Here is a 15,067-nt window from a genome sequence, read left to right as displayed (position 1 = left end):
GCTTGCTGACATTTTCACTACAGTTACTTGTACACCATATTTATGTTCGTTTAGTGACAGAAGCAACATACTGAATGTTTTTTGAGTGGCAACTGGGACATTGCAAGGGAATCCTTCATTTCCATCATCAGAACGTTGTGGTGGGGGGAGGGAGAAAGGAGACAACTGAACGTTTTAATAGAAAAGATCACTCAACACTATTGTGTCTGTCAATTAATACTTTTTCATTCCCCCAACTGTGACTGCATTATAAAACTTCCCAGTTTAACCTCTATAATAATACAAGACAAAAAGGAAAAAAAGACATAATTTGTATTTCTAGAAAAAGGGCTTCATCAGGGAATAATCGTGAAATGAACAAAAAAAGCCACAGGATTACAAGTGCATTGTCTCCCTTTTTTCATTCTTTCCTTATCTATTCCCTGAAAGACACCTACGATACTGTGCTTTAAAATCCTTTCTAGTTAAAATTTCAACATTTATTATAGTATTTACTATTTTGCAATTTATATACTTTCCCAAGTAAAAAGTAAAAAAGCACCCATTAGTTTTACTTTCTAAAGGGTTATTTTTTCTTTTAGAGATGCTACTGATAAACACACAAGGATTTCGAAATTTCACATTGAGACAGGGAGCCTTCTTCTCCAGATGGAAAAATGTAAGTCCAGCTAATAGCTCTATAACTTATCAGTGTGATGTCCAAGCATTTGGGAGGTTTCCAATCAGAAAACCTTTTGTTAGTCTCAGGGATTCAGATTTACAATCCACTCCCTTTAGCATCTGAGCAACTCACCCTTCTGCACCTTCTGCAGAAGGCTGGCACTGCCTTCCATTTTTATTATTGCTTATTACGTAGATAATTGGTGTACCCAGAGTATGCTATGTTTTTTTTTCCACACAGAGATGAAGACACGTTTTCTGTCTCAGAGTCAATGCAGCCTAGGGCCTTGCTCCTACAAACACTTACACACACAGATTGTTCAGCTGGGTTGTGATGTTGAAATTAAGGGGGCAAATCCAGATTGGAGGTACATACATACATGTGTAAATGTTTGCAAGTCAGTGGGAACTGATGAGGCTAAGTTTTTGTCAAGATCAACTGAGGCTAATGTGAAAAACCGTGTCTAGATAAAATGACTTTCTGAGAAATATTTCAACTCAGCCAACAAAAGTGCTGATTTGGGGTATTTTTTTTATTTATATATCTTCCCCCTTTTTATCCTTTCAGTTAATGTCCTTCTTTTCATTGTCCTGCTAGTATTTGAACAACGATAGAACATGAGAGAAAAAAAATCAGATAAAAAAGCAAAAATCCTGTTAATTTACTTAGCTGGATGCAGTTATCAAGTTAGAAGTATTGACTGTGTCTTTATAGATATTAGGAATTCTGTAACAGGTATTTAAAAAAATAAAACCATTTTCAGGCTCTGTTATCTGTTTTACTTTCCAGTTCATACAAAAAAAAAAAAAGAGAGTATGTTCACAGGACTGAGTAACATATATGCTGATTTTTGTTTTTATTTAACTGACAATCTCTCTTTTTTTTATCCCCAGTTAGAATATGTCTAGCAGGACCAGTGTTGTTGCCTGTTAATTCTTTTTAAGTGGGAAGCCAACATACACCATGATCACTGCTAATTTGGAATACATTTTCATTAATTCTTTCCAGTGCTAGCAAAAAGGGTGAAAAAAAATAAGTGAACTTGGTGAATTCAAGATATAAACGGCTGGAAAAAGTGTGTGTTTTCCACACTTGTATTGTTGGACTCATGCTTTGTTTACCTACATCTTAGTTTCACTGTCTAATGGTTTCTCACTCTCATTTTCTTGTGAGATCAGTTGGTATGGTTTCTTCATTTCATTCTCCTCTATCACAGAATTACCCATTTCAGCATCCCTGTTCTTCAGCTCATGCCTTGATAAATGTTCAACAATTCCTGCTCCGATGGAGTCTCCCAAGACATTGGTAGTGGTACGGAGACGATCCCTAAGGAGAAATAATAAGTTAGCCTTGATTTCACCACTTGTTCTGGGAAGCATGCAGACTAGCTGTTAAAATGGCCTTTAAATAGCTATAGATGATTCAGCTAATTTATGTATATTCATTTATCTGAACTGTGAATGTCATGATTTCTTCTACAGAAATTAACAAATGTATTAGGATTTGGAGTCACAAAATGCGTTAACACTCTTGGCAACTTCACAGCAAGAAACAGCTGTGTGATGAGGACGACAAAGGGAGCATATGGCAGATGCTTCTTGGAGGCATTTCTATACTCTGGTGGTTTGGGTTTATATCCTCTGAACATGTAAGCCAATGAGAATCTACCTTGTTAGGGTCATTTCCCTCCTGACCATAAACTATGGTCAGCAGTTTGGGGTGGAATTCTGCTGAACTGATTTAAACTAAACTACAATAATTCAGACCTCTTAGAGGGTTCTGCCCAGAAGATGTAGGAGGCAGCTTGATGAGCTGTGACTGGGACTGTTACTCGGTAAGTGTCCACCTACATAAGGCAGTGGGCATGTGGTTAGGTAATCGTTTCAAGACATCATATTCTGATAGCTACGCTGGCAATTTCTTGAAGGGATCACTAGAGAAGACTGAAGAGTAAAAGCCTCTGGAAACTATAACTAACAGCGGTTATATGAAACAGAGGTCAGAGGAAACCTTCTGCCTTTGATTTAGTTAGAATCATAAAATGGTTTGGATTGGAAGGGACCTTAAAGATCATCTAGTTCCAATCCCCCTGCCATGGGCAGGGACACCTTCCACTACAACAGGTTGCTCAAAGCCCTATCTAACCTGGCCTTGAACACTTCCAGGGAGGGGGCATCCACAAGTTCTCTGGGCAACCTGTTCCAGTGTCTCACCACCCTCACAGGAAAGAATTTCTTCCTCATATCTAATCTAAATCTACCCTCTTTCAGTTTAAAACTGTTCCCCCTCATCCTATCTCTACATGCCCTTGTAAAAAGCCCCTCTCCTGCTTTCCTTTAGCCCCTTCAGGTACTGGAAGGCTGCTAGAATGTCTCCCCGAAGCCTTCTCTTCTCCAGGCTGAACAGCCCCAACTCTCTCAGCCTGTCTTCATAGGAGAGGTGCTCCAGCCCTCTGATCATCTTTGTGGCCCTCCTCTGTACTCGCTCCAACAGCTCCATGTCCTTCTTATGTTGGAGGCCGCAGAGCTGGACACAGTACTGCAGGTGGGATCTCACAAGAGCAGAGCAGAGGGGGACATCCTGGACCTAAGGGATTTCCTTGTATACCTACAGGTGTCAGTTAGTCTTCTACAGATGGAGGAATGGAAAAACTGAGGGGCAATACATTGTGGTGGCTGGATAAGAGAGTTACACAACTGTTCTTCATTTCTGTGTCCATGGGGTAGACATATGAACCGTTCCTACATGAGATAGTCAGCAAGGCTGCAATGAACTGGATAGGATCTGAACCAGCTCTCAGCCTGATTGATGGAAAGGTTTTTGTTACCATCCTACAAAAATAGAAAACTAAAGCAATTCTCTGCTAATTTAATTACAGTGTGTCTGAAAGTTTTCTTAGTAACCTAAGGATCCAGGTTTCTAAGTAACACTTTTGCATGCAAGAGGAACCATCATTAAATAACACTCCTCACAATCTGCTCTAAGAAAATACATTAATCACAAGGAATTGTGATTCTTTTTAACTTCTTTCCAACTGCCTTCCACAGCAAAAGAAGTACACCACTGACTGCAGTATAGCCAGAACATCCCTGGCTATTGCATTTCTCAATATGGTCTAAACCCTTAGTGACTCTATAAAATACTTACAAGAACCAGTCCACTGCAATGATAAGAGTGATATCATCTGTAGGCAAACCTACTGATGTAAGCACAATGACCATGGTGACCAGTCCAGCTTGAGGAATGCCCGCAGCCCCAATGCTGGCAGCTGTAGCTGTGATGCTGTGCAAAGAGATGTCAAGAGCAATTAATTGACTGACATACTAAACTCTCCTTATCATCTTGCAAACATTAAAAACAGATATGAAGCAAGAAGGCATTTACTTAGTAGTAAATAAAAAGATGAGCCCAGTCCCTTATCTGAACACTGCATAGCTGCAGGGGAGTGTTGATCTTAATCCAAAATGTTTACACTAAACCTTTATCTAGAACCCTCAAAACATGATTTTGTTAGTTGGTAAATCCCCTACTAGATGCTAAGGGCCAGACAAAAATATTATAACTACATACCTCCACCCATTGAACAAACTCACTCCACAAGCTCAAACATGTTAAAAGAAAAGCTGAGGAGGTAATTTTGTCCTGGCAGATCTAATGCAAGAACTTTTATTCTCTGTCCATCTCACTATAACTTCATGCCAGGTGAAGTATCTGCCCTCCAGCAGCTGGCATTCTGCCATCAGAAAGCAGAAAGCTGCCAGAAAACCTGAATCATACAGTCTAGTAACTTGATAGAAATATGCTTGTTCACACCTGGTTTAGGAAGAATTTGTTTTGTCAGGTGATTTGGCAGGGAGCAGCTCTGTTACTAATGAATGTGGAACTATTGCCTCAGAGTGTGAAGGCAGAGTTTTGCCTTTGGTTGACGAATATTGAATGAAGCTGGTGGTTTTTATGGAGAGAAGCACTTCTGCTTGAAAATCTTCTACATTCCCAGTTCACCATATCTGAACTTTCAGTGTTCCACTCAGTGTTCCTGAGTGATAAATATGTGTCTCTCTCATTCCTACAGTGTCCCTCTCTCCCCTTGCTGACGTTTCTTTCTTCTGCACGTGTACCCGTCACCTTTTTCTCTTAAACTGTTTGAGTAACATAATGAAATCAATGCAGATCAGTCATCATCGAGTGCTACTTAGTGGGTTGTTTGGTGTTCTATTTCAAACATGAAGGCTTGCGTGCTTGAAAACAAACCTATCTTCTCCACCTGTGTCAGCTAGTGTAATAAAAGATATTACTGCTCCTTACACAGCTTGCTCTACTTGTATTCTGAGACCTCAGGACTAGGAAATCCTAGCATTAGCACTGTGATGTTTTTATGCCACTGCTTTGTACATGCATTAGAAACTACCTGGTACAGATTGTAAGTCTATAGCTCCCAACAGCTGCATGAGTTAAGAAAGAAAGCTCACATCATTAAAAACTGCCCGTGTTGACTCTACCAAGTGCAGTGATAGTGTGCCATGTTAGTTTTTTAAAGGTTTACCTAAAGGAAAATATGTGCTGGGGGGCCTCTTCTGTGCAGAAGATGCAAATCATTACAGTTAGTCAGCTACTGTAGTGGTTCTCATTTTTAGCTCTAGATGATTTTGTTTAATCCAACATATAACAGCAAGGAGTCATCACAAAGGTGCTTTTATTAGATGTAGGTAATAATGGCTTCTGTACCTGATTGTGATAATCTGACCAAAGTTCAGATCAAAGTTGTTAACCTGTGCAATGAAAATTGCAGCCAAAGCCTCATATAAAGCGGTTCCATCCATATTAATTGTAGCACCAACTGGGAGCACAAATCTTGTAACTCGTTTGTCTACTCCATTTATTTCTTCTAGACACTTAAATGTAACAGGTAGTGTTGCAGAACTGAAACAGAAAAAAAGGCGGCAATATATGATGTGAATTCTACAAAGAGGGAGTTAAAATTGTGTCGCACATTGTGATGACAAGAGAGATTGTTTTAACTGTCTTAATTTTTATGTGATCTACCAGAATATTTTTTTAAAAAATACAAAGGCTGAATTTAAACACTTGTAATGATGGAGGTTCTCCTAATGCTCTTGGAAAGTTTTTCCAATGGTTAATTACTGCCACTCTCTATGTAGTCCCTGGTTTGAAAGTGTCTAGTTTCAGAATTTTGTCATGAGATTCTTCTGCCTAGCAGATTTGTTTTAAAATTCCTGCGTCTCATTTTTTATGTCATGGAGTTGCGATCGAATCATCCCTAAGCATTGTCTTCCTGAAGTTGTACAAACTGCTCTATTCAAGCCTTCAGTAAACAGCATGTTTTCTCTTATTATTTGCTGGCTCCCCTGGAAAGGGCATTTTTATGGACAATTACATTACTTTACCCCTTGTGGGTTAACACCAGTAGGCAGCTAAGAACCACACAGCCACTTGTTTACTCACCCCCACACCCTGGGTGGGGCAGGCAAAGAGGAAAGGATCAGTAAAGGCAAGAAAACTCAGCGGCTGAGATAAAAAAATGTTCAATAAGTGAAGGATATGTCAAAGAAGAGAGAAAGAAAACAAAACAAAACTCACCACCTCCCACAGGTAGACCAATGCCCAGCCAGTTCCTGAGTAAAAGATGTCTAGCCTCCCTAAAACCTCCTCTTTTCCCTTTTTATGGCTGAGCACAATGTTATATGGCATGGAATATCTCTTTGGTTAGTTTGGGTCATCTGCCTGGTTGTGTGCCCTCCCAACCTATTCCGCAGCCCTCAATCTAATCACTGTGGGAGCAGAGTGAGAAACAGAGAAAGAAGGCCTTGACACTGTGCAAATACCCTTCAGCAATAGCTGGAACATCAGCGTGTGATCAATGTTGTTTTGGTTGCAGATCTGAAACATGGCACCATACGAGCTGCTATGAAGTAAGTTAACTCTGTCCCAGCCAGGCCCCGTATATCACTTAGGCTTGTTCCCCCACTGCTACATCCAAATATGATATAAATTATAATTTAATTTAAAGACTAACCCAACTGAACATTTTGGCTTCATATGCTACAGGAGTGCCTATTTAGCCCACATGATGCCAAGTTCCTTTTCAGAGACACTGCCTCAGAAGGAAGGATAAGGTGGCCATTTTATAACAGCTGCCTGGGCTCTTTCTTCTTAAAGATGTTTCTCCACATCTGATCACGCCAAAGTAAAGAGGTTTTTCAAGACCCAGCAACTCAGATTACTCTGTTTCAGTGACCTCTTCACTGCTAACTGCTTAACAGACCTTCATGTCTTTGAAAACTTTATCAATATTGATAAAATAAAACACTGATAAAATGTAAAGTAAAGAAGGGCTGTGCAAGATTGTGCTAGAAAATCTCTTTGATGACAGTCAACTTACAGTTGAATTTTAAACAGCTTTTAAGTTCACTTGCAGTATAGTGTGCTCTCTTGGATCAGTTTAGGTTCTTACTCAGAATCTTGAGCAGCGCCAAGTGGAATGTCTTACAGAAGCTAGAACATATGCTTTTAGTACTATTACTGTTACCCACGAAATCATATTTTCATTTTATTTTCTCTTAAACTATGTTGACTGGCATTAGTTTTAATATCTTCTTTTAAAAATCATTACTAATCAAATTCCATTTTAGACGTTCCACAAATTTGCAAGGATTGACATCAAAATGTCAAATGTGATATTAGTAATTGTGCCTCTCTACCTATTAATATACTGTCATAATTTTTTTAAGTCCTCAAGAGCTTTTTCAGTGATACAAAACTTAATCAGATTCTATATTAATGGTCAGAATAGCTTCTCATCCAGATCTGCAAAGTAATCCCAAATACCAGTTCTTGAATTTAGTGATACAGAATGTCTGACTTAAAACATCTGTCTTTAGGACATACTTTAAAAATCTATTAAAATTAAAAGTGTTTTATGAAAGTTCATGTGATATAGAAATGTATATTTGATTACAATAATATTTCCTTTTATCATAGATGCAAACAGGCTTTATATTCATATGCCATACCTATGACTTCATCAACAAAGAGGAAAAGTGGCCTTTCTGTTGCAAGTTGTATGGCCATCAGGATTTTGAGCACAGAATGTCAGCTGCCAATAAGGGCTCTCAAGCTCTCTCAGAAACCCCTCTGAACTTTCCTGTTTGCTGCTCCATTTTGCCATGCAGATCCTGTGCTAGCTGCATCGTTCACCAGCAAGCCACTACAAACTACTTAAAAATTTCAAACACCGAGGCTAATCAAAGGCACAAGGGTTCCGGCCATACACTATGCATCACCGAACAAACTCATTTCATCTCTGTTCAGGGGTTCTTATAGAAAATAGAGTTCAAGTCAATAAAATGGTAATAATTATCTCTGTTGGAGAGCAGCAGAACTGAAATAAAGTGCCCAAGTAAATACTTGAACAGAGTTAATCAATTACATTAGACAAAATTGTTTCAGAAAATTGTTTCTGTTTCAAAAAACAATATGGCCTTAAAATATTGTATTATACCTGGAAGATGTTCCCAAAGCTGTGACTAATGCCTGGATTAAGCCTCCAATAAATACCCAAGGGTTCTTACGAGTGATCAGGAAGTAGAGAAGAGGTAGGACAATGACAGCATGAATTAGTAAACCGATGATAACTGTTACAGTATACATGGCAAGCTGACCACCAATCACACCCATATCTTCCATCTCAACAATTTTTCCAGCAATCAAGAAGAGGATTCCAAGGGGTGCATACCTGCAAATAAGAAATCAAATCAGTATTGTACTGAACAAAGTAGAAATTCACTCCCCCATCCATACATTTGTGTTTACATAGATGCAGGAATGTAGGATTTCACCATTAGGATGACTGAAATTATTCAGAAGCAGTTCAAGAGTTTAACTCTTTAACTCTTAACAGTTCAACCTGGATCAAACCACAACAGTGAATGTTTCTGATAGGCTCTGTTGGATTCAGGGTCTGATAAGGATTTCAAGGTGTATAGCATGCCTTTCAGACATGTAGGGAGATGACCTCCCTTTGGAATTCAAGAGTAATTTAAAAGCTAGTTTAGCCAATTCTGTTATAATTCTGTCTGTATGAATGAAAGCTCAACTGACATAGTTGTAGACTATGCCGAGAACCCAGTTCTGTTATTTCGCTAGTGCTGTTTCCCATGCTGCTGGGGAAGGAACCTACACAGAAGGCTGATAACTTCTGATGATTTCGAACTGCTTCAGGCTGTGCCCCATTTTATCCAGTGGAGCACTGGATAAATACTAGCATGAAGCCATCTATATGACAGAGGTTAGCTGCATTGTGGGGCAGCAACAAAGGTAGTATGATCTGTTTTTCCTATCAGTAAGCACACTACAGACGAAGAAAAAGCTAGTGCTGAGCATAAAACTCTAACATAATTCTGCGGCAGCTGGACTTTTGGTATAGCCTTATTTCTATAAATGTCCACTTGTCTTTCCACGCTAAGTTACCACAGAGCAAAATTTATCCAGCATATCTCAACTACATTTTAATTCATCAAATCCATGTAGAAATTTCTCAGAAGTAACAATTCTCATCCACTGCTTGTAAAGAAGGAGAAAGGATTTTTGCCTTGTTTCCTGGCAGAATAGAATTTTAGTTACTGGAAAAAATAGATTTATTTTTAGTTTTGTACCTAGTACTGCAACATATGTGTGTGTGCTCCTGGATAGGCTTTTGGAGTTGATTAGTTTGTTCTCTGTAGTAAAGAAGGCAACAAGACATAATTTCTTTTCTTAATTAACATTCTACCTGACAAATAATGAATCTTCATTGTTGACATCATACCTAAAGTTTGAGGGAAAAGGTATTGGTTTTATTTACCTATTAAACACAATAAAGAAAGTAGGAAAATGATGTGTATGTGTAAGCAGTGCAGCTATAATGCAAGGACATACATATACACTACACAACTACAGGAACCAGTTGTGTTGGAAACTAATGATAACAAGGTCTTGCTGTGTAGAACTAAGATTATGGGAGAGGGTTGTCGGTTTCCTTTAGTGAAGTCAGATTAGGATATAAGGAAACTTCATAAAGGTGGCAGTCATACTGTTGTGATTGCTATCTTTATGAAAACATAGATGGCTCTGTATAAGCTTAGCAAGTTCTGCCGTAGACCCTGATTTTCCTTGTGTCACGAGCTAAACACACTGAAAGAGTAGGCGTGTTTGGGCAAATTATTAACATACAGAATTACAGTTCTTGAGTTAATTTATGAAAAAAGTTACAAGGTAGTTAAGATCTTATTGTCTGACTTCCTGCCAAACAGACTCTTGCTATCCAGTGCCTGACTGTGATGAAAAAATATTGTTAGTGACTTAAAATGAAATTTATCAAGGAGGCACTTACCACATGATTAGAGCTACCAATCTCATGATAGCCTCATTAAGGCTATCAAAGAAGTCTTTTAATGCCTGACCTTGCTCCTTCATGCTTCCAATCACCAGGCCAAAGCTTATTGAGAAAACCACCAAGCCAAGGGCATTCACTCCATTTACAGAACCTGGAACAGGAACTATTTCCTCTTTCATTCGAGTGAGGGTTTCCATTGCTTCTGACACATTGTTTATTATGGAAGCCACTGTGGATGTGTCATTGGATGGAATATCTACTTTAAACATTCTCTTTTCATAGTTAGTTTTGAACTGTTAAAACAAGAATAAAAGACAGGAATTCTGTGAATTATAGCAAACAAAGGTAAAAATCACAGATAGAATATTAATTACTATTGTAGGACATTTGAATTCTTTGTGTAATATTTGTTGGTAAAATGTACTGTGACGAAAACCTGGCTTTCCTGAAAGCAACAAAAATCCATATTAACTTCAAAGCTAAATCTTCACCTTTAGCTTCCAGAACTCGTTTTCTCATAAATGTGTCAAAACCAAAGATGCGGATTTGCCATGCTCATGAGTTTTGTGATAAAACTATTGATTCTTAGTTTGCATTTTTATAAACTGTTATTTTTCCCAACAACATTTTTCCAACTGTTAAATAAATAAATCTTTTTTTTTGGCTAGTTAAAATATTTTCACATGCTCTGGTGTTTCCTTTTTCATCTTTTTGAATTAAAAAAAATTAGACTGAAAGTAACTTAAATATATCATACCTTTTTTTTTTTTCCCTTTGCTATGGCAAAACCATTGGTCTTCTACGCTTTGCAGTAACAAAGCACCAGTTTTCTTAATTAAGAAAAGGATTCTACGTTAAACGGTTCCATTATGGAATGGGCAAATCCATTCCAAAATCACAATATGCTCCTAAACGTCTGCTTTGAAATCTTTCACCACCTAATGCTTTTCCAAAGAGAAATGTGCATCTTGAATATTTCTGTCTGGGCTCAAAGAGCCTTGCAGCTCTGTCCTGATTAAATTCTGTTGAGCACAAAGAATACTAAATATCACCAGATTTCTAATATATCTCAGAGTGCTAAATATCCTATTAAAGCAATGGGACACTGGTGTCAAGGTTATTCAGCAGCTTTGGCTTTTTATTCCATTGGGCCTGCCAACAAAAACCAAATATTAAGTACAGGAGCTGTAGCATTATTAGTAATATCTGGAGACTGTTGCACACTCCAAAAGTATTTGAGTGAAATGGCATACTTATGACTAACACAGGAAACCTGAATATCAGCATCTATGAACACTGACCTAATTCTCTGTTATTTTCCACACCTGAATAATTTTCATGCACTCCTTCCACATATTTGCTGTATCCCCTTGAAGGCTTTAAGACTTTCAGAATTTCAAATAAAACTTGCTTTCAGGAGATTTATGGAAAGATTCTGAATAAGATGTAGCAGAACAAATCTCTGTGGAAGTCAGATATTCTTGAGTTTTAAATGAAATTTGCTAAAACATTATAAGATTTGGGCTGTGGTTAAAGGAGACAGCTGAGCTATTTGAACAGTTGGCTGACACAGAAACGTCCAGTTTCACTCCCTCATCCACTCACATCCAGCCTGTGATAAATTCTCCTCTGTGTCAGTTCTAGTTTGATCTCTCAGTGAGCAAATTCTGCTTTTTAAATTGGCAGAAAATTGACCAAGCAAAAAAAAAGTGGCTATTTTTGGGTAAAGCCTATGGAGGTGAATCAGCTCACTGACTGATGAATGTCAGAGAGAGCAAAACACTGAGACTGGAACTACACAGCCAGGAAGGGAGTGATGGGATTGCCTCTTAAGTGACAGAGAGGTATTAGAGTGGAAATGGAAATTTTGTAGAAGTTATCATTGAAGGGTTTTTAATTCAGTCTTGACAGGAACGTTAAAATACTGCCTAACACTGTACATCAAACACTTCTAATTATTTTTTTTTTAAATATGTACAAGTATGACAATTGTGTTATATGTATATTTTTATTACTGGTTTTCAGTAGATAAAAAACTTATGTAACTATTCCTTAATGCAAATATCTGAAGGATGTAATTATGCTGCGCTTGTGGGCATACAGATTAGGCAAACATAAAAAAGCAAGCTGCTTAATGAGGACTGGAGTTAAAGCCTAATTTCCTACCAAATGTCCTATTCATTTCCTACTTTCCCCAGACACATCATAACTGACTTTGTCCTGATTCTCCTCCGTTACCCCCAGGTCCTTCTCTCGTTCCTACCTATTTGACTAGGTCAAAAGCAACATGGGATATGGTGTTAGATGTGTGCTGCCTGGCTGGTTGGCTGATGCCTGTTGAAACAGGCCACGAGCTAAGTCATCAACTGCCTTTCTTTCCGTGGCAGCACAGGCTTGTCTGAGAATCACCCACCTCATGTCAAATTAGGTTGGAATTGGCCATTGGGCTCAAAAATTGTGACAGGGAACTGAGAAGCAGCTGGGCAGCTACAGGGGAGAAAACACAATCACATGAAGTTTCTTACCTTTAAAAACCCAGTCACAAATAATTTTATCTTTTAATAAGCATATTCCTTCTTTTTTTGTGCTTTGATTCTGGAATTCTGTCTCAGCAGGAGGATGCCTTTAATCCTTTATTACTTAAGTCTCTTTAGGGGTATAATATGGATTTTAGGACCTCACTTAGAAAAGTCCATTTTCATTTCAGCTACTAGAACTGGTACCCAGAGATGTAGATCTTATCTATTGACTCACCCCGTTTGTCAGACTTAAGTGTTCAGAAATATTACTAGGGAGAACCCCTTCCAGAGCAGTGGAGAAATGGTTTATTTAGAATGAGGTCTAAAATGGGAATCTGAGTAACAGGAATCAGAGCAACTTTATTTGTTCTGGGACAGTCATTTGAGCTATCCTTTCTTTCTTTCATTATTGCTAAATGAGTTTAAGGATAACTCTGCAGATGTGTCTGTCTTCTTATGCCCAAAGTTGTCCATTGAAAGTCATGAGAAGGTTCCTGGTGAAGCAGAAGAAATTAAGGGAGACCAAATATGGGAAATACAAAGGAGGTATCTACTAAGGAAAGAGTGTGGGTTGAGCTTTATTCTTGTTAGTGCTTTTTCAGGTGACACTAAAGGGAAAATACAAGATTGCTTGACCACCACAAAACAAATTTTCTGTGTGTGGAATGGTGAAAAGCCAACTGTTTATAGGAAGTGACCAGATGAAAAAACACCTTCAAGATGACAGAAAATGTCAAAGGTTTTGAAATAGATGAGGTAATAGCAGAGCTGACTACTAGTGTTCTGCAGAGAAACTGGTGATTAAGAGATCATTCTGTGCGCTTTTATGAGATTCTCACTTTCAGGCAGATCTCTCTCTTGGTGGGAATCAGCATTATCAGCTGTTCATGTAGCTCAAACGGGTATTTTAATATCACAGTGTGATTCTGCAGATCCTTGTTCTTTTGCAATATTCAGTAATGGAAGAAATGACACAAAGAAAAACTTCTCATAGAACAGATTATAGGCTTAAGAGTCTCAGAAGAACTGGTTATGTCTTACTAGAAGTCCACACACCTACACTGATAATCTGTGATGCGCTAGACATCACTGAAATTCTGTCATTTCTGAGGATGTTTGGTACATTTTGTCTCCAGGCAGCGGTATTTTTGCCTGGTAAGATTTCAGACACAAAATAGTCATATTTTTTCCTTAGGTTCATCTATAGAGAACAAATTAGGAGCAAAGTAAATGTCACTTGGAACATATTAATACTAATACCTTTCTATGAACAACTTTATCTGCAAGTAAAATATAAAAATAATGACATTTCTGGACTTTTTTACAAGGCACGGTGCTAATGAACAACTTTAAAATTAATTTTAATTACATTACATCATTATGAAATAGACAATATAATTATTGCATAATATAATGAATCAGTTGTTTACACTTTTATCATTATTTTGTTTTCATTAGTGGTACAAGATACCCACAGTCATTTGACTTGAATGTATTGCACGACTTTTTAAGAAGCAACATTATAACATGGCAGTAGCACATTCCAGTGGTTGACTTGCAGACAAAGTAATTGCATGGGTCACTGCTCTGAAAACTCATAATTTACTGTCAGTACTCTGAGATAGTATAATTAGCACTGTCTGTGCTCAGTCTGTATGATGATGTAGTTTTTAGTGAATGATGATTTTAAAAGCAACAAGTTTGCTTAAATGCAAGCCTAAAAAATGAAAAGAAATGAAAATAAGGAAGTGATATCGCATCTTCCTAATTAATTTTTTCTTTCCTTTCCGTATGGACATGTGTGAAAGCATTCTAAATTGTCTGCAGAAAAGCTGATGACACAGGTTAAAATATATCTTAACTAGCCAAAATTATCATGAGAAATAGACAGCATATATTAGTCAGTACTTGTGTCTGGATGTGGGATTAACACTTCCAATCCTCTTGCTAAGGATGAGTTCAGGAAAGAATATTTAATTAAAAATAGCTCAGAAGAAATGCAGTTATCAGATGCACCTTTCCAGTTCTTTAAGCTTCAGCTGGCATCAGATTCCACCTATTCACAACAGAATGACCCTCCCCAAATTGTTAGACTGATTCTGTTTCTCCTGATGTAGCAAGTTCACTTGTCTTTCTTTTGTCCTGTGATACATCCCCAGAGCACAGCACAAAGAACAAGCAGTTAAAAAGCAGTAGCTGCTTAACGAGCAGAGGGCTTACGACTGCTTAGCCCCAAATTAGATAGCATTTTTTAATTTAGCAAAGAAAGAGATAATGGCCAGACCTGAAAGATAAACACAAAGATTTCTTTAGATATCCCTAAACTGGGGGTGAATATAGTGGTGTAGAGAAAATTTAGTTTTAGGTACGTGTGGAATATTTATCTGCAGTCAGTCTTTTCAGATCCTCCTGTTACTGATAAAAATCACAAAAGCCCCCAAATGATCAGTGCATAGTGATTGTAGCAACATATGTTGTACAGAAATAACCAGCATC

The 15,067-nt window shown here is 37.9% G+C and overlaps 1 protein-coding gene across 4 annotated transcripts in view; it reads right to left on the bottom strand.

The window, feature by feature from the left end:
* Nucleotides 1-1,782: 1,782 nt before the first annotated feature.
* Nucleotides 1,783-15,067, bottom strand: part of SLC1A3 (solute carrier family 1 member 3) — a 61,659-nt gene continuing 48,374 nt past the window's right edge. For 2 of the 4 annotated variants that reach the window (XM_068422381.1, XM_068422384.1), the window contains 5 exons: nucleotides 10,050-10,345; nucleotides 8,181-8,414; nucleotides 5,387-5,581; nucleotides 3,809-3,943; nucleotides 1,783-1,987 (listed from right to left, as the gene is read on the bottom strand). In XM_068422381.1, the coding sequence (XP_068278482.1) occupies nucleotides 1,783-1,987; nucleotides 3,809-3,943; nucleotides 5,387-5,581; nucleotides 8,181-8,414; nucleotides 10,050-10,345 (1,065 nt within the window). The remainder of the gene's footprint in view (nucleotides 1,988-3,808; nucleotides 3,944-5,386; nucleotides 5,582-8,180; nucleotides 8,415-10,049; nucleotides 10,346-15,067) is intronic. The other 2 variants (XM_068422383.1, XM_068422385.1) reach the window with 2 other exon arrangements.

Source organism: Nyctibius grandis, chromosome Z (assembly GCF_013368605.1).
Source record: "Nyctibius grandis isolate bNycGra1 chromosome Z, bNycGra1.pri, whole genome shotgun sequence".
NCBI lineage: Eukaryota > Metazoa > Chordata > Aves > Nyctibiiformes > Nyctibiidae > Nyctibius > Nyctibius grandis.
Note: the sequence above shows the minus strand (reverse complement) of the source record. Positions and strands in the feature narration are given on the sequence as shown.